Below are 25,824 nucleotides of genomic sequence, written 5' to 3' on the forward strand. Positions count from 1 at the left end.
CCACTGTTAAACTTTTCCCTAGCCCCACCCCCTTCCAGGTGGGCCCACCTCCCCCGGCCCGTCCAACTTCCGGATGGCCCCGCCCACCGACAGCCTTTCCCCGCCCCTCATCCCTATATAACCGCGCCCCTTCCAGGTAGTCCCGCCCCTCCAGGCCTCTCTTCAGACCCTGTCCCGTACAAGGGTTTCGGCCCTCGTCTACCTTCTACCCGGCCCTGAACCTCCAGCGGAAGCCGCCCCGCCCCCTCCAGCGGCCTGCTGCCCGCGCTCTCCCCTCCGCAGCGCGCTTCCCGTCGCCTCAGCGTCCCCTACGTCCACTCTCTGTAGCCGATCGACCAGGCGAAGGCATGAGCCCCGAGTTTACGACACGCGCGCCGTTCCCCAACCCTGAAGACCCTCACGGCCGGCTCCACTTGCCTCGCGCCGAGCCCGCGCGCCGCTGTCCTGAGCGTCACACCCGGAACCGGTCGGCGCTACACTGCAGTCTCAAATTCGCGCCACGGACTTCGCGCGCAGACTTCGGCGGGCGGGGGCGGGGCCGAGCCGAGGGGCGGGGCCGGGGCGAGTCAGCGCCGCCGCCGCGCGGAGGACGCTGGGAGTTGTAGTCTCCCGGACGCGAGACTGCCAGGAAAGGGGGTGAAGTGGGGCGAGCCCTCCCGCAGAGCACTCTGGGAAACAGCCCCGAGCCTTCTGTTGCTCTGGATGAGTGGGTGTGGCTGGGGGTCTGCGGAGCGACCGGCGGGAAAAGGGAGATTCGGTGGAAGCCGCTGCGCGACGCACGGCGGGAAGAGAGGCGGGAGGCCGCGCGGGGCATCCCGGGAGCAAGGGCCGGGCCGGGCCTCGGCGCGGGGCATTGTGGGATGTGGACGCCGCTCCGGGGCGGGTAGGTGAGTGGGGAGGGGCGGGAAGGGTGCACATCTGGGGGAGGGGAGAGGCACAGCTGGGTGGGACAGCCGGGATGGGAGGTGCCAAGGCAGGCGGGGCTGGGAGGGGTTGCGGAGGCTGGAGCCGGTTGGGAGGGGCTTAATGATGAGGGAGGCGCAGCTGGACGTGGGGGAGCATCTGTGTTGATGAAGCCCATCTAAGGACGACGGGCCATGTCTAGGACGAGGACGCATATCTGGGGGAGGATGATAGCTGTAGATGGGAGGAGGGGGCCACAGCTGGGCTGGGCGGTGCATCTGGGCAGGTGGGGACCACAGATGAATATTGGTGACACTTCTGAGAATTGGCCACAAGTGAATGGGGCACACACCTGTACGCGAAGGGGCCATACTAGATGTGGGGAGTAAGTCTGGATATGGGAGCATCTCTGGGAAGCAGAGGTACAGCTGGATGTGGCAACCCGTATAGGGGTCACATGTTGGAGAGGGGCAACAGCTGCCCGGTATCTGAGACACATCCAGAGATGGAGCATCTTTAGAGGCGGGCACAGCTGGATGTGGGTTATAGCCCCTGTGTACGCTCATGGAAGGGGGAGTTCCAGATGAATGGGGGCACTAGAGGTTACCGCCAAATGTAGGAGGCACATCTGGAAGGGGAGGAGGTCCTACCTGGAAGCCGGGAACACATTGGAGGAGGTGTCCACAATTGAGTTTAAGAATCATATATTGGGAGAGGGACCCCAACTGTGCCTAGGGATCACATTTATGGAGGCGGCGACCAGAACTGGAGAGTTAGAGATCAGGATGACAGGTTCCAGCTGTCCCAGGAATAAAGCAGGGGGGGGTGGAAGGAGGCCAAAGATGGGCTAGAGGTTCATGTATAGAGATTAACGGGTATATCCCGCCCCAGGCCCCACCTGGATAGAGGCATCAGCACCGAAGAGGCAGGCCGAGAATGGAGGAAGCAGGACGCCTTGGGAGGGGATGGATCTGATATCCACGTGTCCTCCCCACCCCTCCCACCCAGGCGCCCCAGGATGGAGCCCCCACCCGGCACGGCAACGGGGCAGGAGGAGCAGGAGCTGCGGGAGAGGGCCTTCTTCTCGTGGGCCGAGTTCAGCCGCTTCTTCGACGCGTGGTGCCAGCAGCGGCTGGCGCTCTTCTTCGTCAAGAGCTCCATGCACCTGGCGCGCTGCCGCTGGGCCAGCGCGCCGCCGCTCTACACTCTCATCGACGTGCTCAAGTACAGCTACGTGCGGCTGGTGTGCAAGGACGTGCGCGCGCCCAGCCGGCCCGCCGTGGGGTGCGTGAGCTGAGCCTCCTGTCCTGCTGGGGGCTGGGGGGGAAGGGCGGCCCGGGGGAGGGGGAGGCAGTGAGCCCTCACCCCAGAGACTGGGAGGGGAGAGATGCCAACTAAAACCGCTAAATACACCTTGAAGTGAAGCCGAGAGGGTCAAGGAGGGAAGCTTCCTGAGACGGAGACAGAGCCAGTTTGCTGGAGGGACCGAGGCACATACAGAGGGTGGGCTCCACTTAGAGATTTAACAGAGACCCGTGGAGAGGCAGGGAGCGAGATAGACACACCCAAGAGACATTAAAAAAGAAAATTCCAGAAACATGGAGACATGGCGCCAGAGACACCAGCCAGCCAGAAAAACAGGTGAGAGCCAGATTTGGGACACCTACAAAGAGATCAGAGGCTGAGCTGCAGAGAAAGCCACAGGACAAAAATAGAAAAAAAAAAACCATCCGTTCAGTAAATACAGGGCCAGGTCCCATGCTGGGAACTAGGGATATTTCACTTGGGGGAGTGGGGAGTTTAGCAAGACAGACAAATTCCCCGCCTTTCTGGAACTTTCATACCGGACAGAAGACTGACATGATATGAACAAGCTCACAAATAGTTCCCTCCAACGGTAATGCTACAAAGGGCTTGAGGAATCCAAGAGGGCTAGGAAACATACCCAAGTGGCCAGGGGTGTTTTAATTGACCCCAATTTTAAACCCTAAACATTCCCCATACAATGTTGGGTTTCCAGCTTCCCTTCAAGCTCGGGAAGAGGCTGAGACCTTGTTCTCATGTGCAGATGGCCACCCCAATTAGACGGGGCATTGGTGCTCAGGTTTGCCCCAGACGCCGCTGCTCTCTGCCACCTCATCCTTTGCTACATCCTTGTTTTGCCTGTCTGGCCCCTGTCTGTGTGTGAGTTGGAGACCCTTGGGTGGGAGCCATGGACAGAGGAGTGCACTTAAGAACACAGGCTCTGCCTGCTGGCTGCTCGAGACCGGCTCCACCACTTCCTGGGTGGGTCTCTTTGGGCAACGGACTTCACATCTCCAAGCCTCAGTTTTCTCATCTCCAAAAGGGGGTTAGCGCAGTACCTGCCTCGTGGCGCTGTTAAGAGGTTACCGTGAGCAGGAAAGCGTTTACCCAGTGCCTGGAACATGGGGCGGCTGGGTACAGGAGGGCTGTTACAGGAGTCAAGAGCACAGACCTGGGAGCCGGCAGCCTGGGTGCCCACCATGGCTCCACTCCTGCCTAGCCTATGACACTGAGCTCGTGACGTCCCCTTTCTGGGCCTCAGCTGCCGCCCTGGGAGAAGGCGAGAAGTAATAGTATTGATCGCGTAGGTTTTGTGAGGATTAAATGAGCACATACATGCCCGTCATTCAGAAGAGAGCCCAGGTGAGCACTCGGTACCAGTGATTCTCACTCATAGTTAATTAAACATCTATTGTGAGAATTACGGTTCTCAGTAGGTTACTCACTGCTTATTCTGGAAACAGACTTGGAGATCCGGAAGCAGAACAGGATCAAACACCCATCATCACCCAGATACCTAGAACACAAGAGCTTGCCGGAAGCTTAGGCCCAATCTGGAATCTCTCGTTGTTAACAGAACCCAATGCAAAGCAGCAGACACTTACTGAGCCCCTACTGTGTGCATGCTCTTCGAGGGGCATGTGGAACCCAGAGAGCAGGTCTCTGCCCTTGAGCAGCTCAGGATCTAATGTAGGAGTCAAAGACACCCCCCCCCACAAAAAAATGGCCCAAAGTAGTGAGAAAGATGTTGAAGAGGGAGATGGAGGAGGATAAAAGAGGAATGGTCAGCTCTACTGAGAGCTTCCAGGGTGGATCTAGAAGGCTTCCTGGAAGAGGTGACCAGTAAGTGGAGCCTTGAAGGATTCTCTTTGTTTATGTATTTGTGTATGTGCAGTATTTGACTTAAACACATGGCACATATTACATGCAGGCACTGTCCGTCTACAAATAGCAGAGGGGAACCAGGGGGCAGAAGGGATGGGAGGGAGTGACAGGCCAGCAAGGAGGCAAGGACAGTGCCTTGGGCTTGGGCCTGGTGGCTGGGTCGACAGTGGGATGGTCCCTGGATGAGGAGCCTGGCAGTGGAGGTGGTTGTGAGCTGGTGGCTGGTGGCGTGGAGCCCATCACTTCTGAGCCCCTCCGTCCCTCTAGCTGCTCAGGCAGGGCCTGACCAGTGTCACAGCCCAGGGACCGAGGACAGAGTCTGGAGAAATAGTATATTAGGAAAGGCAGGAGATGTGGCTGGAACGGTGTCAGGCCCAGACCTGCGGGGCTGAGTCCAAGGGCTGGGACTTTATCCTAGGGCACTGGGGACCCCTGGGAGGGCTGTGAGCAGGGTCAGCTCTGGGGGTAGGAAGACCCTCTGGGTCTCATGGGGGGATGGACCTGGAGGAGAGAAACCAGAGGCCAGGGAGGTGGCTGGGGCTATGGTCCAGGGAACACACAGAAGGGCCATCTTTCCGGCCGCTCCTTCCGCCTTTCCTGGAGGTTGCGCAGTGACCTCGAAATCACCGTCCCTGCCCCTTCCCCCCTCCAGCTCCGGCGCTCTCCCACTCTCCCCCAGCCTCTCACGGCACTTCCCTTGCTAGAACAGGATTGCCAACCTTTCCCAACACACACCAGCCTTTGGAAACGCAAAGATCTTAAGAACCTGAAAGATCCAGAAGAAATGGACAAGTGGAGTGCAAAACAAAGCAATGGTATTTTAAAAATCTTTTTGGCTGCACCGCGTGGCTTGCGGGATCTTCCCGGACCAGGGATTGAACCCAGGCCGTGGCAGTGAAAGCCCGGAATCCTCACCACTAGGCCACCAGGGAAGTCCTAGCAATGGTACTTTTAGAAGAAAAAAAAGATGTTTGAACATAGCAGCGACTTTTTTAACTGTTTACCAGGCACCAGCCCCTTTTCTAACCATATGCATAATTTAATCCTCTTATTGAATCCTCTCAACAACCCTGCAAGGTCAGTATTATTATTAGCCCCAATTTCCAGAAAACTGAGGCACAGAGAGGTTAAAGGACTTTCCCAAGATAACACAGCTGCTAAGAAGGAAAACCAGGATTTGGACCCACACAGTTTGACCACAAATCCCACGTTTTTAATTACCATTCTATCTCCCTCTCCCTCTCGCCCTCCCTCTCTTCTCTCTTTATTTCAATCATGGATCGTTAATATGAGAGTTGAATGTGCCGACACCCTAAGGACATTTTGGTCCTTGGTACCATGTGTTTGTTCATTCATCCAAGAGGTTCGTTTTGAGCACCTACTATGTGCAGGGTGTGTATGTTTTAGATGCTGGGATTTCAGTGGGAGTGCTCCACATTCAGTGGGGAGCAGTCATTACAGATGGGCATCAATCAAATCATCACCCCAATATGTGATGGAATCTGCCTGGGGATGGTCAGGGAAGGCTTCCTGGAGGAGTGACGCTGGCTCTGAGTTGTGAAGGATGAGTAGGAGTTAACTAGATGAAGGGAGAAGGATGTTTCATGAAGAGGGAAAACTTACAGTAAGTTGGTTGCAATGGAAATGTGAAAAAAGTGGATGATTTGGAGAGTTTAAAAGGCATGATGGGCAGGACTTGTGATGGGTGGTTTTGGTGGGACGAGTGATGAGTGGTGTGCCTGGGTACCTGGGTTTCAGAAAAGGGGATACAGTCATTCACTCATCATTTGTTTACTGAACTGAGCACCTCCCAGGGGCCAGGAGCTGTTCTAGGTGCTGAGGATACAGCAGTAAACAAAACAGACTAAAATTCCTGCCCATGTGGAGTTTACAGTTACAGGGCGGTGGTGGTATTATTCCCCCAGATAGATGGAGAGAAATGGCCTGTTGAGGCTGCCGTAGACCATCGTGTGGCATACTGGGAACCCGCAGAGGGGACATGCCATTCTCTGGTAAGATGCACGGCTTCCCAGGAGAGGTAACCTCCCCTGAGCGGGGGTTTGTTCTAGGGGCTGAAACACCCAGGCCCAAAGAGGTCAAACCAGAGAGTTTCCCCAAAGCCCGTGAATTTTTCTAGACAAATGTACTGGGTAGAACCCCATGAACTTGCCATTTTGGTAGATCAGAAATGACTGTGGGTTGGAAATTTGTTTGAGCTGCATCTGATACCATCATGGTGGCTCCACATTTGTATTTTATTTACAATGATTTTACACTTTCGATTTTTCTGAATTTGCATTATTTTTGTTACTTTAAGCTAGGCAAAAAGTCTCAAATGCTCATGTAGATTTTTAAAATCTGTCAGCCTCAAGGGTTTTACTTCGTGCATAGAGGAGAAAAGGGGTGTGTCAAGGATCCCTTTCTGATTTAACAAAGACAATTCCTAAGTATTTAGACTGGAAGTTCTCAGGGTAGATCCTAAGAAGGGTCCCCCTCCTCAGGGACTGTTTAGAAAGAACGTAGGAGCATTTTGGGGGTGGGGTGTGCTACTGGCATTTACCCCCTGGGAGCCAGGCTTCTTAACTATATGCCAGGCCCCAGATGGTCTGTGTTACAAGGGTTGGCAAACTAGGAGCCCTTGGGCCAAATGCAACCTGCAGCTCATCTTTGTAAATAAAGATTTATTGACACACAGCCACACCCATTCATTTACATATCACCCATGGCTGTGTCTGCAGTATAGCAACAGGACATATCTACCATCTGGCCCTTGGCAGAACAAGTTTGCTGACCCCTGCTCTATAAACATGAAATCTACCAAAAATGCTGAGCTCACCTCCCCTTGGAGAAACATGGACCCGCTTTCAGACAGCAGATGTCAATTTAAATATTATCAGGGAAATATACTCTGATTTTCTTTTCCCCTATTCTCTTTTTTTTGTTTTGTTTTTGTTTTTTAAGTATTTATTTATTTATTTATTTGGCTGCATTGGGTCTTGGTTGCAGGTCTTAGTTGTGGCACGCAGGATTTTTTGTTGCAGTGCGCAGGCTTCTCTCTGTTTGTGGCGCGTGGGCTCAGTAGTTGTGGCGCTCTTTCATTTTCTACCATGCTGGATGTCACTCCCTAAATTGATGTTAGGTGATGGGCCATGCCCTTCAGTTTGAAAACCGCTGTCCGGGACACACTCTTGCTCACACACAAAGAGATGTATAAGAGAGTGTTCGCTCAAGTGTTGTTTGTAAGAAGGGAGAACTGGAGACGACATAACAGTTGGCGGAGTTGCAGAGTGGAATATTAGGCAGCAAGTAATGAAACATAAAAGTCTTGAAGCGCTGAGGAGTGAAAAAGCAAGCTACAAAAGGATATATTGAGTGGGATGCTTATATTTGTTTCCTGTTGCTGCTGTAACAAATAACTACAAATGTAGCGGCTTAAAATAATACAAATGCATGACCTAACACCTCTGAAGGTCAGAAGTCCAACACGGGTCTCACTGGGCTAAATCAAGGTGTCTGCAGGACTGCGTTTCTTCTGGAAGCTTGAGGGGAGAATCCGTTTTGCTGCCTTTTCCAGCTTCTAGAGGCCACCCACTTTCCTTGGTTTGCAGCCTCTTCCTCCACTTTTAAAGCCAAGAGCGTAGCATCTTTCAATCTTTCTCTGACTGACGTTTCTGCTTCCCTCTTCCCCTTATAAGGACCCTTGTGATTACCTTGGGCCCAGTATCTTCTCCTCATCTCAAGATCCGAATTTAATCATGTCTGCAAAGTCCATTTGCCATGTACAGTAACATTGCCCAGCTCCTGCGACTAGGATGTGACTATCCTTGGGGGGGCTGTCATTCCGCCCGACATCATGCTGGAAAACAAGAATTTCCCAAGTAAACTTCTACTTATTTATTTTGAATATTTATTTATTTATTTGGCTGCGCTGGGTCTTAGTTGCGGCATGCGGGATCTAGTTCCCTGACCAGGGGTCAAACCCAGGCCCCCTGCTTTAGGAGCATGGAATCTTAACCACTGAACCACCAGGGAAGTCCCCCAAGTATACTTTTTTAAAAAGTGTAACACATTCAGAAAAGTGCACACATCCTGCATGTACAACTTGATGAATTTTCCCCAAGTAAAATGCACATGTAACCAGCACCCAGTACAAGAGGCAGAATACATCCGATGCCAAAAACCCCCCTCCACCATGCCCCCCATAACCACTCAGGGTAACCACTGTCCACTCTTTGGCCAGCAGAGGTTAGCTTTGCCTGTTGTTGAATTTCTATAAACTACAACCATGTGGTGGGTTTTCTTTTCTGTCAGTCTTCTTTCATCCAGCAGGTTTGTGAGATCATCCATGTTTGGGGGGAGAGTAATGGTTTGCTGATTCTTATTGTTGATTAGTATGTTATTTTTAGGAATATATCACAACTTGTTTTCCTATTCTATTCTGTGTTTGGGTTGTTTCAAGTATTTGGCTAATATGAATGGTGCCGTTATGAACATTCTAGTGCACATCTTTCGGTGCTCATCTGCAGGCATTTATCTTGAGTGGAAATGCTATTCACAGAGGTGGCACATGCTCAGCTTCAGTAGATACTGCCACTCAGTTTTTCAAAAGTGACTGTACCGTGGTTGCCAGGGATTAAAAGGGAGGGAAGGATGAATAGGTGGAGCAGAGTATTTTTAGGGCAGTGAATAGTCATTCTATATGATACTGTAATGGTGGATGCATGTCATCATAGTTTTGTGAAAACCTATAGAATGTACAATACCAAGAACGAACCCTAATGTAAACTACTGACTTTGGGTGATAATGATGTTCATCAATTGCAACAAATACCAATAAATATACGACACTGGTGAAAAAAAAAAACAAAAAAAAAAAAACACAGTGACTCAAAACTAAAATCCATTTGGATACTCAAAATAGCAAGGTTTCATTTCCAGTTATACCAGAATGGTACACATGCTTCACGTGCATGTTGTACTGAAAAATCTATTATTTCATTAAAATAAAAAAATAAAAAAAAATAAAAAATAAATAAAAAAAAAAAAGTGACTGTACCATTTCACACTCCCATCAACGACATCTGAGAGTTCCAGTTGCTCCACGTCCTCACCAACAGTTGATGTTATCAGTCTCTTTTATCTGCTGGTGTAAAGTGGCCTCTCCCTAGGGTTTTTTTTTTTAATGAAATATACTTGATTTATAATGTTGTGTTAGTTTCAGGTGTGCAGCAAAATGATTCAGTTACCCACACATATATATATATATATATTCTTTTTCAGATTCTTTTCCATTATAGGTTATCACAAGATATTGAGTATAGTTCCCTGAGCTATACAGTAGGTCCTTGTTGGTTATCTATTTTATGTATAGTAGCGTGTATATTTTAATCCCAAACTCCTAATTTATCCCTCTCCCCCCTTTTGCCTTTGGTAACCATAAGTTTGTTTTTTATGTCTGTGAGTCTATTTCTGTTTCATGAATAAGTTCATTTGTATCATTTTTTTAGATTCCACATATAAGCAATATCATATGATATTTGTCTTTCTCTGTCTGACTTACTTCACTTAGTATGGTCATCTCTAGGTCCATTCGTGTTGCTGCAAATGGCATTATTTCATTCTTTTTTATGGCTGAGTAATAGTCCATTGTGTATATATACCACCCTAGGGTTTTGATATGTGTTCCCTTGATGCCTAATGAGTTTGAGCCCCTTTTCATGTGTACAAAGTTTTAAAACCTGGTAACATACCTTCCACTGTTTTTTTTTTTTTAAACGTGTGTTTTTAAAAAATTATTTATTTATTTATTTTGGGGTGCATTAGGTCTTCTTTGCTGCACACAGGCTTTCTCTAGTTGTAGTGAGCGGGAGCTACGCTTCGTTGCGGTGCGCGGGCTTCTCATTGAGGTGGCTTCTCTTGTTGCGGAGCACGGGCTCTAAGTGCGCGGGCTTCAGTAGTTGTGGCTCGCGGGCTCTAGAGCGCAGGCTCGGTAGTTGTGGTACACGGGCTTAGTTGCTCCATGGCACGTGTTTATAGATACATTAAAACATATGTGGGAATGCTCAATACCTAATTTGGGTAGTGGCTACCTCTGGGGTCAGAAGGAGGGAGGGGACTTTGTTGGGACAGGGTTCACAGAAGGCCTCAGCTTGCAATGTTGTTATCACTAAATCAAAAGCGGATACAGGAGTATATGAAATGTTTTATTTCTTAAAGTTGATTGAGGTAAGTATAATAAACTATGCATTCACTTTTAATAGAGCTGGGGGTGGTGGGTGCAGAATTCTAGCAAACGTACAGCGCTCCCCCATGTTCCAGACAATGTTTTTCAGTGCTTTCCAGGTATCAATTCTTTTAATCCTCACAACAACCCTATGAGAAAGGTATGATGTTTATTGCTCCCTTTTAAGAGGAAACTGAGGCCCAGAGACCTGAAGAGACCTGCCCAAGGTCACAGAGCTGGCATATTCTTAAGGCCCTCTACTCTTCTCTACACTTGAAACAACTTTTTAAAAATTTTTATTGAAATATAATTGATTTACAATGTTGTGTTAGTTTCAGGTGTGCAGTAAAGTGATTCAGTTATATGTGTATTCTTTTTTTTGGATTCTTTTCCATGATAGGTTATTACAAGATATTGAGTATAGTTCCTTGTTGGTTATCTATTTTATATATGGTACTGTGTATATTTTAATCCCAAACTCCTAATGAGTCCCTTCCCCTCCTTGAAACAATTCTTAATGTTAAAAAATAATAATAAGAATAAAGGAGAGAGGAGAGAGAAGGCAGAAGAGGGCAGGCAGCAGGGTGATGTGACTGGCGGCCGTGGTCGTTCCTCCCGCAGGTCCCCCCAGCCCGGCTGCCCGGCCTTCATCATCGTCAAGCTGAGCCCGCTGCGGGACCGCCTCGTGGTGACAGAGTGCCAGCTGACCCACTCACACCCGGCCTGCCCGCTCGAGTTCGCCTACTACTTCCGCCCAGGCCACCTGCTGGCCAACGCCTGCCTTCCCGTGCGCACCACCAACAAGATCTCCAAGCAGTTCGTGGCCCCGGCCGACGTGCACCGCCTGCTCTCCTACTGCAAGGGCCGCGACCACGGCGTCCTGGACGCCCTGCACGTGCTCGAGGGGCTCTTCCGCACCGACCCCGAGGCCAAGGTGGGGTCTCGGGTGAGGCGGGGCGGGGGGCGGGGCGCGGCGGGGGAGAGCCACGCCCAAGACTCGCGGGCCGTTCATTCATTCATCCATCCACCCACTCATCCATTCACGCCTTTCATTCATTCCTTCGCGTATTCATTCAAGATTTATCGAGGCATGGGGTGGTGGTCGGGGGCGGCCGCCCGCAAGATATGGCCCCCTCCCTCAGAGAACTCATCCCGTAAGGCAGCGCCCTCCACTAGAACTTTCTGCGGTGATGCGAATGCCTTGTGATTCCGCGCTGTCCAGTATGGTAGTCCCGAAGCCACACGTGGTTATTGGGCGCTTGCCCTGCGGCCAGTAGGACAGAGGAACAGAGTTTTTAAATGGTATTTCATTTTCACGAATTGAAATGTAAATAGCCACTTGCAGCGATTGGCTACTACAACCTTGCAGTTGTCGGGGGAGAAACCAATCATAGACAGATGCATCCAAATATGATATCAGGTCATTAGGGTTGGGGCTAGGAGGAAGAGGATCCAGAGTGATGGAAAGTGCTATTTAAAAAAAAAAATTTTTTTTTTAACTGAAACGACACACATAGAACATGCACAAATGATAAGTATAGAGTTTGGTGAGTGTTCACAAAGTTAAAAACACCCCTGTGCCCACCACCCAGATCACGTCTTAGTAGGGAGGGTGCTACATGACATAATACGATGGATTGGGGAGGAGAATGGTAAAGAAGAAGAGGGCGAGGGCGTGGACAATCGTAAGGGTGCTATTTTAATGTGAGTGGTCAGGGAAGGCCTCAGTGAGGACATGATGGTGAAGCAAAGGAGACAGACTGGAGGGAAGGGATTCCCCATTCTGTCTTCAGAAGGAAGTGAGTTCCAGGCAGAAAGAACAGCCAGTGCGAAGGCTCAGAGGCTGGAGCGAGATTCATGTGCTGGAGGAACGGTGAGAATAATGCTCCTCCATGAGGAATCTTTCTGCTGCTTTGATCCAACTTCAGGGCCAGGGTGGACTTGGAGGGAAGGGAAGAAGGAAGGAAGGAAGGAAGGAAGGAAGGGAGGAAGGAAGGAAGGAAGGAAGGGAGGGAGGGAGGAAAGAAGGAAGGAAGGGAGGAAGGAAGGAAAGAAGGAAGGAGGGGAGGGAGGGAGGAAGGAAGGGAAGGAAAGAAAGAAAATTGGTTTCTCCTTCAGGCTGTGCTTTTCTCTCATGCATGGAAGAGGTCCCAACTCAGGGTAGAGATGAGGTGTGAACCCACTCTCCAGAATCAAGTCCAGAGCACTCCCCCATCTCCATCTCATGCCCAGTAACCAGCCCTCTTTCAAGCCACCAACAGAAACCCAGCCCTCTATCCACACATAGTATTGATAATAATTTAGGAAACGTTCATCAGGCACTTACTATGTGCTGGGCACTACCCTAAGTGCTTTATAAATTGTAATCCATTTAAATCCCACTAGCACACTATGAGAAAGGAATCCACCATTCTCACCTTCACTTTACAAATAAGGAAACTGAAGCACAGAGAGGGCAAGTAACTGGCCCGAGGTCACACAGCTACTTAACCACAGAGCTGGACTTCAGACCCACACAGTCTGGATCCAAGGCCATGCTCTTCACCACTCTGCTATTCCCCAGTTTGGAAATGAGGTTCGGGCCCCTCCCGGTCAGTTCTAGCTCTACCCTGGAAACACCCTATGTAGGGTCGCCCCTGCAAGAAGCAGCATATTCATAATGGAAAGCCTTCAATGTCAAGGGATCATCCTTTTAACGCAGTTTGGATGCTGTCATGAAATCTAGCCTAAACCAAGTTTAGCTCCTGGATCTGTGATTTGCCCCACCTTAATTTTTTTAAATTGCATTATAGTTGATTTACAATATTGTGTTAGTTTCAGGTGTACAGCAAAGTGATTCAGTTATACATATAAACATATCTATTCTTTTTCAGATTCTTTTCCCTTATAGGTTATTGCAAAATGTTGAGTATAGTTCCCCGTGCTATACAGTAGGTCCTTGTTGGTTATCTATTTTATATATAGTAGTGTGTATATGTTAATCCCAACCTCCTAATTTATCCCTCCCCCTGCCTTTCCCCTTTGGTAACCATAAGTTTGTTTTCTATGTCGGTGGGTCTATTTCTGTTTTGTATATAAGTTCATTTGTATCATTTTTTTAAGATTCCACATATAAGTATCATATGGTATTTGTCTTTCTCTGTCTGGCTTACTTCACTTAGTATGATAATCTCTTGGTCCATCCATGTTGCTGCAAATGGCATTATTTCATTCTTTTTTTTGGCTGAGTAGCATTCCATTGCATATACATACCACATCTTCTTCATCCATTCCTCTGTCGATGGACATTTAGATTGCTTCCACATCTTGGCTATTGTGAATAGTGCTGCTATGAACATCGGGGTGCATGTATCTTTTTAAATTAGAGTTTTCTTAGGATATATGCCCAGGAGTGGGATTGCAGAGTCATATGTTGGCCCACCTTAATATTTTTAAAAGAAATGAAGACGTTCTAGAAAACCAAGAGACAGACCAAGTGAAAGGGTTATTCCTTTTTTAAAAAATTTAAATTGGCTTTTTGGGTATGTAAGACATTCACCTGGTCCTAAATTCAAAAGGTACAAAAGGGTATGTAGTGAAAAGTACCCTTGTCACCTCCTGCCCCTCAGGTCCCCTCCTCAGAGGTCGCTGGAGTATCAGTGGTTTATCCATCTTTTACATATCTTTCTGTTCTATGGCCCAGTGCTGTCCAGTGGAACTTTCTGTGATGCTGGAAATGATGTGTGTCTGCACTGTCCAGTAGCGTAGCTCGTGTGGCTATTGAGTGCTTGAAATATGGCCAGTATGACTGAGGAACTGAATTCTTAATTTTTTTTTTTTGGCTGCAATGGACGGCATGTAGGATCTTAGTTCCCCAACCAGGGATTGAACCCGCACCCCCTGCAGTGGAAGCACAGAGTCCTAACCACTGGACCACCAGGGAAGTCCCCTGAATTATTAATTTAACTTAATTAATGGAAATTTCGACAGTCCCATGTGGCTAGTGGCTTCTGGATGGAACGGCACAGCTCTATACACAGATACATTTGCGTGTCTTTATTTTTAACCTTATTTCCCCTTGTCCCCTCCCCCAGCAAGGTAGCACGTTATACCCACTTTTCTGCATCTTGCTTTGTATACTGGGGCGTGCCAGATGTTAGCATCTTTTGTTCTTCCTCTGGGGCCGGTCAAATCCCCCTGAGAAAACTCCAACCACTTGGCTGGCTGGCTGGCAGGTAAAGCCCAGGCTGCCAGCTTCTGGGAGCCATGTTGGGGAAGAGGGCTGGGGAGCTGGCCCTCCGCCAGCAAGATGCACGGAACTACCACTCCCCCCTGCCCCGCCAGCAGATGGGCCCGATGTCCCCGGGGCCAGCAACCCTCTCTGTTTTACTGCCTCCACAGAATAAATCTCCAGCCACCTGGGCGTGAGAAAAAGCATGAGCTTAACAGATCTAACTGCTTCTAAAACAGCCCTCATACCCTTTGTTTTAACCTCCCCACACTGCCAGGGTTTGCCAGTTCCTTTTGAGGGCTCTGCTATTGGTCCCAACTGATGGGGTTTTTTGGGGGGGTTGCTTTTGTTTTCTTTTCTTGTTGTGGGGAGCGGCGGTCAGCTTGTCCATCTGCTTTCCAACTTCTGAAGTTTGGGTCCTGTTGTCTCCTTTCCTAATGCCTCTATAACTTAAAAAAAAAAAAAATCCCTTTTCTCTAGAGGTACTTGAAGGTCAGGAAGGAGTGAAATTAGCAGGATGTGTTCAGTCTGTCTCCTTTACACGGAAGTTTCACCTGGCTTTTTTCACTTATAAGATATAGCAAAAGAGTTCTGGATATTATTCTCTCTGCTTCCAGCAGTTTCCTGAAGGAGCGATTATATTTGAGAAGCTGAATGCCGGGGACCCCCTGCGTTGAGGTCGTTCACTTGGTCTTGGGAGGGGGTCAGACAAGAAGAATGTACCCCAAAGCCACAACCACCGTTTGTGGGCAAGACTGAGTAGCCGCTTCAACCAAGGAGGTGTTAAGACCTTTTATAATCTGCCCTGAGGCCGTGATGATGGGCTGAGGTATCTAATCCCATCTCCTTTGTGGCAGGCTCCAGAGTAACCAGCAAGCAAGCTGGCTTTCTGGGTGAAGATGGATCTTGCACAGAAACGTTGCAGCCCTCTCTAACGTGTACGCTTTGCCTTCTGAGAAAGGTGAAAGTTGTTCTGAGTGTGCTACTTTTAAGCGTACTAACTGGTCAGCTGGTACAATCTCAACAGAGGACTCTTCGTCAATATCTGTCAAAACCACCAAGTCACTCACCCTTTGACCACTCCCTCTCCCACTGCTGGGAATTTATCCTGCAGATGTAGTTGCACAGATGCCGAATGATTTCCAAGCAAGGTTAATCATTGGGGTTCGTGAAAGTAAAAGATTGGAAACAACCAAACCCCACCCATGGGTAATGGTTACATAACTGGAATACTATGTAGCTTTAAACAAGAATGAGAACAATTCTAGGAACTGATCTGAACAGATTTCTCAGTTACAAAAAAAAAAAAAAAAGCAAGGAGCAAAACAATGTACATGGTATGTTGTATGTATAAAACGGAGCAAATAAGAATATAAAGGTGGCTTGCTTGTATTCACATAAAGAAAATCTGGAAGAACAGCAAGAGATGTGGATGGACATAAGAATAGCGAATGGCAACCGAGTGGTTAGAAAATAGAAGTAGGAAGAGGACCCAGTGCTGGATAGCTTTATATTATTTGACTTTGGGACCTTGTGCATTTTGGCACATTTGAATAATTCATTTTAAAAGAGAAGATAAAAAATAGACAATAGTCCCAATGTGCCACACTGATCTGTTTCTCTCTAGAAAAGAAAAATTCGGGATGAGCGATGAGTGTCCTAAGACGTGACAGGATGGCCTGGGTTTTGCCTTAGTAACAACCAGCCCTGGAATCTCAGTGGCTTACCTCACTGAACTTTATTTCTTGCTCATTGGCCAAAGCAAGTCACGTGACCATGGCGAACTGCAGAGGGGCAGAGAGATGCAGTCCGGCCAAGTGCCCCGGACAGGAGAAACCCACCATTACTTGGCACAGGGAAAAAGACAACCACAGGCTTATAGAGCTGTTTCACTGAGGGTCTCCCAGAGCCCTCTCTGAATCTGGGGCTTGTGTTTCCCCTGCTCTGTAGTTACCCTGGCTCAGTCTCAGCCTTTCTGCCTCTTCCTGGCTCCCCAAGGGAATCTTCTCTGTGTCCAATAGCCTATTTTTATATCAGACCAGCCACTTTGGAGGTGATACAGTAACAGCTAAAAACTTGATTTTATTTGTACAGATATACACTAAAAACTTTATATACATTCTAGCTGTGCCACTTCCTGGCTGGGGAACATCCAGTAAGTTGTGAACAAGTTATGTAACTTCTCCAGACCTTGGTTTGTTCATCTATAGAATGGGGATAATAATAGACACTACCTCATAGTTGTTAGGGTTGTTGTGTGAGGGTGTGTTTGTGTGTGTAAGGAACAGTGCCTGGAAAGTAGGAAGCTCTATATGGTTTAGCTATTTAGCTATTATTTTTATTCCCTCATTTTTTGCAGGGGAACAGTCTAGAGAATAGTATTATTCTGTTCACATGAAAAAGGAGGCTGTGTGCCTGAATATAGGAAGAGGTGTGGGTAGGGAGTGTTGCGTGGCATGGTTTCTGATGTCCGTGTTTGTGGAATCTGGTCTATGGTTAATGCATCCCTGTGCCACCGATTTGTGTGTCTAAGACGGTACCCACGATCATGCCCATCTTCCAGTCTGCTCCTCCCTGGGCTGCTGCATCCCCGCTTGTGCCCCGCCATCCACTCTGCGTCTCAACCCAGAAGCCTGTGTGTCAGGCCCGTGCGATCACTTTTGTGAAGAGTCCGGTGGTCAGTTGCACGGGCCCTGGGCCCAAACTGCCTGGATTCAAATCCCAGCTCTGCTGTTTACTACCCATGTGACCCCAGGCAAGCAACTGAACCTCTCTGTGCCTCAGTTTCCCCATCTGAAAAATGGGGATAGTAATAACAGGACCTGTTGTGCAGGATTGTTGTGGAGGTTGAAAGAGTTAATGCCTTGGAACTGGGGGGTTAGTTCTCCCCAGCACTTTACACACGTGAAATCTCCTGTTCCTATTTATTCATCTTTGGTTTTCAGGCTCTCTCTTCCCGCTCAGAGGTGTCTTATTGGCCCTCCTCAGTGCTTGAGCAGCACTTGGCATGTCTGATTTGCTCAGTAAATATTTGGTAGAGAAATTCATTCATTTATGTATCCCCCTCCCACCTTCATCACATGTCACCACACCCCTCCAGTGTCACCCACACATCTCCGTCCACACCTTGTTTTTTCCCCCCACCACCATCCTTTATGACCTGGACTTGAATCCCAGCCCTGCTGCTTGTCAGCACCATGATCTGGAGCAAGTCACTTCCCTGGTGTAGTCAGGGACCCTAAGACCACCCTCAGGTTCAATGGGGACTCACAGAACTCAGCAAAGCCATTATACTCACGGTTACAGTTTATTACAGTGAAAGGATGCAGAGTACAATCAGCAAAGGGGCACATGGGGTGGAGTCCAGGAGAGACCAGTGGTCTCTCCCAGTGGAGGTATACGGACAGTGCTTATTCCTCTCGGCAACAATGTGTGACAACATGCACGGAGTATTGCCCACCAGGGAAGCTCACCCAAGCCTCGAGTCCAGGGTTTTTTTTTGGGTTTGGTCATGTAGATATGACTGCCTGGGTGGCTGACCTCAGTCTCCAGCCCCTCTGGAGGTCAAGCCCGAAGCCCCCACTATAAACCAGTTGTTAACAAGAGACTATTTAGAGTGGCCCAAGCCCCCCAAGTGAACAAAGACACTCTATCAGGCAGGACATTCCAAGGGCTTAGAGGCTGTCTCCTAGGAGTCAGGAAAGAGCCAGACCTTTCTTTGGAAAGTGTGGGGTTTGGACAACCCAGACCTGCTGAGTTAATCCTTTACTGCAAACCTGGAATCTCTCAGCCTCAGTTTCCCTATCTGCAATATAAGGAAAATAATGGTCCCCTCTCATCAATCATCCTCGCTCAATCAGAGGACCCCACACTGGGAATTCCCTGGCGGTCCAGTGGTTAAGACTTGGCGCTTTCACTGCCCTGTGGGCCTGGGTTTGATCCCTGTTCGGGGAATTAAGATCCCACAAGCAACCACACACCAACCTCTGCCCCATTAGCCTTTCTCTTTAGCATGTCCTCCACACTCAGATGATGATAATAATAATAATAACAGCTATCACTCAATACACACTGACCTCGTGCCAGGCACTGATCTCCAAGCTTCATGCAGATTAACCCATTTAATCCTCACAGCAACTTTATAAGGCCAATGCAGTCACACTCCCCACCTTTGCGGATGGGAACAGCTCAGGCACAGAGAAGTTCAGACACTTTCCCTAAGTCACACAGCTGATGCATAAATCTGTGCAGTTAGTAAGAGGAAGAACCTGGATTTGGATCCCTACGGTCTGGCTCCAGGGTCCAGGAACCCTTAACTATCCAGTCATCGGGGCTCTCGGCTGAAAGCAACACTAGTTGTGTTATTGTTCATGGAGACTTGGCCAGTCCAACAGGGCAGGACTTGCACCTGCCTCATTCAGTCTCTTCTCTCTCCTCAAGGCTAACACAGTGTCAAGCACACAGTAGGTGCTTAGTAAATGCCGTTTAATGAACAAACGGCTGTGCAAGAAAAGCTTATGAGCCTTCTTTAGAAAGAAAACTCAAGATCAGAAATCTAAGTTTTCTCTTTAAGAATGAAAGTCAGCTCCTAATTAGGCAAGTGCTGGCCAGCTCCAGAAAATTCTCAAGGCAAATAAGTTTTGCTGTTTTAACTTTTCTCTTCTTCCTTTTCCCAAGGAGAAAAAGGTAAGAACTTACCTAATACTATAGAATCATGTAAGGTTTTTTTTTTTAACCCATTATGCCTATAAAAATTTTCTTTTTTTTAAATTGAAGTATAGTTGACTTACAATGTTGTGTTAATTTCTGCTGTACAGCACAGTGATTCTGTTATACATACATATACATTCTTTTTTATATTCTTTTCCATTATGGTTTATCACAGGACGTTGAATATAATTTCCTATGCTGTACAGTAGGACCTTGTTGTTTATTCTTTTTTTTTTTTTTTGGAGATGTAATTGACCTATAGCATTCTATTAGCTTCAGGTGTACAACATAATGATTTGATATTTGTATATATTGTGAAATGATCACCCCAGTAAGTCTAGTTCACATCCGATGACTTTTATCTTTACGTTAGTTTCTAGACCAGCACCGTCGAATAGAACTTTCTGTGGTGATGGAAATGTCCTCTATCTGCACTGCCCCATAGAGTAGACACTAGCCTCACGTGGCTATTGAGCAGTGAAATATGACCAGTGTGACTGAGCAAGTGAATTTTTATATCTTTTTAAATCTTAATTTAAATGTAAATGGCTACTGTATTGGACAGAACTGTCCTAGATGGAAACATCTGCTAAGATACATTAAATCATAAAGTAATAGTAGGTGTAAAAATTAATGATGGTTGAAAAAAAAGATAGTGGTATTGTAACCAATTCAGTGGTAAGCTGACTAGGCTTTGCCATAAAATTTATTGACTGCCTCTTCTATTTAAGATGCTGAATGTATAATTTTAGGGTGAGGAAAGCAATTTTCTTGCTCTTTTTGGACTCCACTAGACTTTTTTTTTTTTTAATAGAATTGTTTTGTTGTTGTTGGCTTTTTGGGTTTTGTTTTTTGTTTTTGTTTTTTTTTTTGATCTTGAAAGTGGAGAACTGTGCATTGCATTTTAACTGGTTTCATAGGACGAGGTCAGATTATGGCAGAATGGTTTGTGGAGAGATCTGTGTTTAAACTGTATTCCAATCCTGGTTCTGCAGCTGTAGGCCAGCTCTGCAGGGCCTGGCTGAAACAGTCTAGCCGTCTGCCTGGTATAGGGGACACTAGCTCATCGCTGCTAATCTCCCTACCCCATTAAGTGGCTTTTGTGCAAAAATAATGAGGCCAGAGTGGCTGAGCCCAAGGCAGACGAGAGGGACAGAGATGAGGTCCCAGGGCCTGATCGCCCAGTGCACAGCTGTGGCCTGAACTCTGGATTTGACTTGAAGGGTGATGGGAAATTCTGGGAAAGGTTTTTAAGGAGGGGAGGGGTTGATCTGGTCAGAGTCTTGAAAATGCCCCCCAGCAGCCGTGTGGGGGACAGGGAGAGACAGGGAGCCCAGGCAAAAGTGGCTACAGTAATCCAGGTGACAGGTGGTTATGGCTTTGACCAGTGGCCATGGGGGCGGGGAGAAGGGGTCAGATTCTGAAGGTCGCTGCTAGGATTTGGGGATGGATTGCATGCAGCGGAGCCAAGAATCAGCCCTGAGTGCTGGGGCCTGAGCTATAAAGTGGATGGTGAAGCCATTGCGGAAGAGGCAGCCGACCAAGGAGGGGCAGGTTGGTGGGGAGTGAGAATCAAGGGTGCCTTCGGGCCATCAGTCTCAAGGGACACATGAGCTGTCTAAGGGTCCATGTTGCTGCAGAGACAGGTAAGTAGGTGGGTCTGGAGCCTGGAGATACAGAACTGGGAGTTATCAGCTTAGAGATGCTAAAGGCCATGTAACTGGATGAGATCATCTTGGCTGAGCCTAGAGACACGAGAGAGGAGAGGAGAGGGCCTGGACGAGCCCTGCAGTGCAGCAACATTTAGAGGGAGCAGAGGAGGAGGGGCAAGCAAAGGAGACTGCAGAGGAGATGGCTGGGAGGAAGGAGGAAAGCCAGGAGGTTTTCAGGGTGACAGAAGCCAAAAGAGACCTACGTTCCAGAAAGGGGACAGGGTCACTGTACTGAATGCTGCTGAGAACTCAAGTAAGATGGTAACGATAGCTGGGATTTGATACATGCCAGGCATCATTCCAAACTTTGGACACGGATAATCTCTATTTAGCCTCACCACAAGCGTCAAATAGACATATATTCCCATTTTGCATAAAAGGAAACTGAAGCTAAAATGCCGGAGGAGGGAATTCCCTAGCGGTCCAGTGGTTAGGACTCCACGCTTCAACTGCCAGGGGCCCGGGTTTGATCCCTGGTTGGGGAACTAAGATCCCACAAGCCAGCTCAGCGCAGCCAAAAAAAAAATGCCAGGGGAAGTGACTTGCCGGAGGTCTCACAGCTAGGAAGAGACTAAACCAGGATTCAGAACTAGGATTCAAAGCCAGGATTCCCTGAACTTCCACTCCAGAGACACGGCCAGTGGATATCACCGCACATTCGCACATTCATTTACTCACTCATTCGGGATGTATTGAGCTGTGGCTCAGGCCAGGAGCCGTTCAAAGCATCAAGGGATGCAAAAGTTAAATGAAGCAATATCCTTGTGGGGCTTACATCTTAGGGAGGGCAAACAGGCAATAAGCAAAGCAGCAGATAACGATGTAACATGCTTCAGGGCGGTAAGTGCCATGGCCAGAAGCATCCAGAGAGAGCTGTGGTGTCCGCTTAGATGGGATGGTCAGAGAAGACCTTTAGGAGCACGTGGTCTTTAAGCAGGGGTGATAATTATGGTAATAAGGAACACTTCAAGAGCACTTACTATTTGTTGGGTGAGTATTGTTGAATAATAGTAATATTATTTGTGCCAGGCAGTGTTCTAAATGCTTTAATTCATTTCATCCGTCCAATCACACCCTCATCATCATCATTTTGCAAATGAGATAGAGGTCAGGGAAGTTGCGGGAAGCCACACAGCCAGGAAATGGGGGCTCCAGGGTCTCAGCCCAGGCCTCCATGCATGAAAGAATGACTCTTTAGTTCCCAGAAGGGGAAATTGGGAAACGAGGAGGTTAAGGAGGAAGCTGAGGCACAGAGAGCTCAAGTCACGTAGTTAAAAGCGTTGGTGAGGCCAGAACTCAAACCCAAGCAATCTGCCTCCACAGTCTGTGCGCTTTACTTCTAGACCTGTGGCTCTCAAACTTGAGCGTGCGTGGGAATCCCCGGGAGGGCTTGTCAAAGCAGATTGCCAGGCCCCTCCCCGGGAATTTCTGACTCAGCAGGGCTGCGGTGGGCCTGAGAATATGTGCATTTCTGTCAAGGTCCCAGCAGGCGATGCTGACGCAGCTACTTCAGAACCTACACTTGGAGAACCACTGCCCTAGAGTGCCTCTGACCGCAGGAAGGAATGAATACGCAGTTCCTAGTAGGGGGAACTGAGGCTCAGAGAGGCTGTCTAGTGGGCAAAACCACACAGCTCTTAGATGGTGGGGCCGGCATCGGAAACCCAGGCAATCCGGAATCCGCGTTTTTAATCATTCCCCTGCACTGCCTCCTGCTGGTCAAAAAAGCACGCACGTATGAAAGAATGAATGAACGGAGTCCCGTTTCCCCAAAGGGGGAAATCGTGGGCGGGGCGACCCCGGGCACCTCCTGACCTCTTTCCCCGCCTCTCCGCCCCCGCTCGCAGGTGAAGCTAGTGTTCGTGGAGGACCAGGCGGTGGTGGAGACCGTGTTCTTCCTGACGTCGCGCACCCGGGCGATGCTGCGGCGCTTCCCGCGCATGCTCCTGGTGGACCGGCTGCCGGGACTGCAGGGCGCGCTGGATCTGCTGGCGGTGCTGTGCGTGGACGGCGCGGGCCGCGCGCGCCAGGCCGCCTGCTGCGTGGCGCGGCCCGGCACTCCGAGCCTGCTGCGCTTCGCGCTGGCCTCGCTGCTGCAGAGCGCGCCCGACGTCAAGGGCCGTGTGCGCTGCCTCACGGCCGGGCCCGAGGTGGCGGCACAGCTGCCCGCCGTGCGCCAGCTGCTGCCGGGCGCGCGCGTGCAGATCTGCCGGGCGCAGGGCCTGGAGACGCTCTTCAGCAAGGCGCAGGAGCTGGGCGGCGCCGGCCGCGAGGACCCGGGCCTGTGGCCGCGCCTGTGTCGCCTGGCGGGCGCGTTGTCGCCCGCCGCCTACGCCGAGGCGCTGGCCGAGCTGCGCGCCCACGGCCCGGCCGCCTTCGTCGATTACTTCGAGCGCAACTGGGCGCCGCGCCGGGACATGTGGGTGCGTTTCCGCGCCTTCGAGGCGGCCCGCGACCTGGACGCGTGCGCCCTGGTGCGCGGCCACCGCCGGCGCCTGCTGCGCCGCCTGAGCCCCTCGCGCAGCGTGGCGCAGTGCCTGCGCGACCTGGTGGCCATGCAGTGGGCCGACGCGGCTGGGGAGGCGGCGCCGGATGTCTCCGACGATGGGGGCCCTTGGCTGGAGGGTGAGCTGGGGAGGGGAGCCCAGCTGGAGAACGAGAGGATGAAGGGCCTGGAAACCGGAAACTGGGGCGGGGCGCGGAAGGAAGGAAGTTTTCGGAGAGAAGCCCAGTTAGAGAAGGAGTGGGCCAGAGGGCTGGAGACCAGAGACCGGGAAGGGGCTCAGGTAGAAAGTGAGAAGGGGAGAGGGTTGCAAATCCGAGACTGGAGAGGGGTCCACTTGGAGAACCAGAAGGTGAGAGGGCTAGAGGGGAGTGTCTGGAGAGGGTCCCAGTTGGAGAACGAGCACTTGAGAGGGCCCGCGATCAGAGACTGGAGGGGGGGGCCGTTGGAGGGTGAGAAAGACTGGGGACTGGAAGATTATATCTGGAGGGGCGCCCAGGTGGAGGGCCAGAGGTTGAGGGGATTGGAAGAGTACACCTGGAGGCTGGCCCAGCTGGAGGATGGAAGGATTAGGCTGCTGGAGACCCCAGACGGGAGGGGGACCCTGTTTGATTATGAGAGGGCCAGCAGTCTTGACGGGAGCTCCTGGAGGGGGGCCCAGTTGCACGATGAGAGGGTAAGTGGGCTGAAAACCAGAGACTGGAAAGGGCCGCATTTGGAAGCAGAGAAGGAAAGGGGGCAGGAGGTCAGAAACTGGAGGAAAGTCCATGTGGAGAAGCCCCTGGAGTTGGTCCCCGAGAACGGATACCTAAGGGGGCCCCAATGGGGAGATGGGAGGCAGAGAGGGCCAGAGGCTAGAGAAGAGCGAGCAGTGAGGTTGGGTGTGAAAAGAAGAAGGGAGCTCGAGGATGTAGTTCTGGTCCAGCTGGGGGACACGAGGGTGACAGGCCTGGAGAATGGAGATGAAGGGGGAGACCAGGCTGGGGGCCCCAAGAGCAGAGGAGGGCAGGGGATGGAGTGTGGGGACACAGCAGGGGGCCGTCTAGGGCTGGGGAATGGAGGCACGTGCAGCACTCCCGTGGGGACTGTGTTGGAGGGTGACCCAGAGTGGGCAGTGACAAGGAGGACGTACCTGGCGGCCGGAGAGAGCGCGCAGGAAGGAAGTGGAGGAGAAGGCCCAAGGGCATCAAAGAGGCCTTGCTGCCCCTCGGAGGAGGAGGAGGTAGACTGGGAACCCCTGGCCAAGTTCCGAGCGGCCTGCGGGCCAGAGCTGGCAGAGCTGGTGGCCGAGGAGCTGGCCTTCGCCCGGCAGCACGGGACCCGCGGGTTCCATTGGACAGGAGATGGCTTTGCCCTGAAGGACGGCACCTCGGACTTCTTCCTGGACGGGGCCCTGACGCGCTGCAGCTGCTCCATCCATGCCGCCCGGCGTCTGCCCTGCCGCCACCTCTTCGCCGCGCGCCTGCTCACGGGGGCAGCCTTATTCCACATGGACCTGCTCAGGGATTGCTGGGGGAGAGCCCCCGAGCCCTGAGCCTGCGCGCCCCTGCCCGTCACCCTCCACGGTGGGCGCGGGAGGGCATTCTTCGATCCCAAAGATAACGGAGGCTGAGGCCAAGGAGGCCACCCCAGTCCCCCCGGCCACCTCCTGGGGCATCCAGCGACTTCATCCGGGCAGTTTGCCTCTCTGGGTCCGAGGGGAAGCAGACGGTGTGGTCTCGGAGGTCCTGGAGCCGCAGCTGTGGCAGATGGTGGTGGCCAGGGTGGATTCTGAGGGCTTCCCTCCAGAGAGGAAATGTGTGGTGAGAGGGTGTAGACAGGGTCAGGTCCGGACAGGAGAAGGAAGGGGATAAAGCTGGGGGAGGGGAGGACACCAGGATGTGGGGAGAGCCTGGCAGGAGGAGGGAAAAACGGGGGGGGTAATGAAGAAGAGGGAAGGGGAGGAAAGACAAAGGGGACACAGACGTGGTGGAGAGAGGACAAGAAAAGAGGCAGAAATGGGGAAGAAATGGGGACAAACAGGGGAAGGGAGGAAAGGAGAGGGGGGGGGGGGAAGGGAGGAGGAGACGGATGGAGGAGAGGCAAGAAAAAAAGGAGATGGCAAAGGAAAGGAGTGGGAGAGGGGGGAGAGAAGAAACGAGAGGGGAATGACTTGGGGATTTCTCTAAGGCCTGGAGTCTTGGATCCCCTTCACCTTCTGGTTGGTCATTCCTGGAAGAGGCAGAATAAGAGGGGGCCCTGGGAGTCTGGTGAGATGGGCTGGAGGCTCTCCAGTGGGGGAGGGGAACCCTCTGGACTTCTGTGCTTCAAGATTGGAATAAAACAGTATTATTTTGGTTTCTGTGCTGAGTTCTTGGCTTCTGGGGGACGGTGG

At 50.4% G+C, this 25,824-nt stretch overlaps 2 protein-coding genes across 9 annotated transcripts in view; one reads left to right on the forward strand and one right to left on the reverse strand.

Moving 5' to 3' along the window:
• LIG1 (DNA ligase 1) overlaps positions 1–577 on the reverse strand; it is a 39,827-nt gene extending 39,250 nt beyond the window's left edge. For 3 of the 4 annotated variants that reach the window (XM_057534360.1, XM_007168212.2, XM_007168213.2), the window contains exon 1: positions 418–577. The gene's annotated coding sequence lies outside the window, so the exon portion shown is untranslated. The remainder of the gene's footprint in view (positions 1–417) is intronic. The other variant, XM_007168210.2, reaches the window with a different exon arrangement.
• Positions 572–25,359, forward strand: ZSWIM9 (zinc finger SWIM-type containing 9). 5 transcript variants are annotated; one of them, XM_057534355.1, is made up of 4 exons: positions 572–887; positions 1,795–2,187; positions 10,937–11,249; positions 22,795–25,359. In XM_057534355.1, the coding sequence occupies exons 1-4, from the start codon at positions 703–705 to the stop codon at positions 24,982–24,984; spliced, it is 3,081 nt and encodes a 1,026-aa protein (XP_057390338.1). In that variant the 5' UTR covers positions 572–702; the 3' UTR covers positions 24,985–25,359. The 5 variants fall into 5 exon arrangements, with proteins under 5 accessions (XP_057390338.1, XP_057390339.1, XP_057390341.1 ...); XM_057534356.1 differs by having other exon boundaries at positions 1,912–2,187; XM_057534358.1 differs by having other exon boundaries at positions 747–883; positions 1,912–2,187.
• The last annotated feature ends 465 nt before the right edge of the window (positions 25,360–25,824 follow it).

The sequence above is a fragment of the Balaenoptera acutorostrata genome, chromosome 19 (genome assembly GCF_949987535.1).
Source record: "Balaenoptera acutorostrata chromosome 19, mBalAcu1.1, whole genome shotgun sequence".
NCBI classification, from domain to species: domain Eukaryota; kingdom Metazoa; phylum Chordata; class Mammalia; order Artiodactyla; family Balaenopteridae; genus Balaenoptera; species Balaenoptera acutorostrata.

What these genes read in the sequence shown, in the direction of transcription:
- ZSWIM9 (XM_057534355.1), top strand. Translation starts at nt 703, where the DNA reads ATGAGTGGGTGTGGCTGGGGGTCTGCGGAGCGACCGGCGGGAAAAGGG. An exon ending in CGCCGCTCCGGGGCGGGTAG is followed by an intron (nt 888 to 1,794) that starts GTGAGTGGGGAG and finishes ATCCCGCCCCAG; the next exon opens with GCCCCACCTGGATAGAGGCA. An exon ending in GCACCGACCCCGAGGCCAAG is followed by an intron (nt 11,250 to 22,794) that starts GTGGGGTCTCGG and finishes CCCCGCTCGCAG; the next exon opens with GTGAAGCTAGTGTTCGTGGA.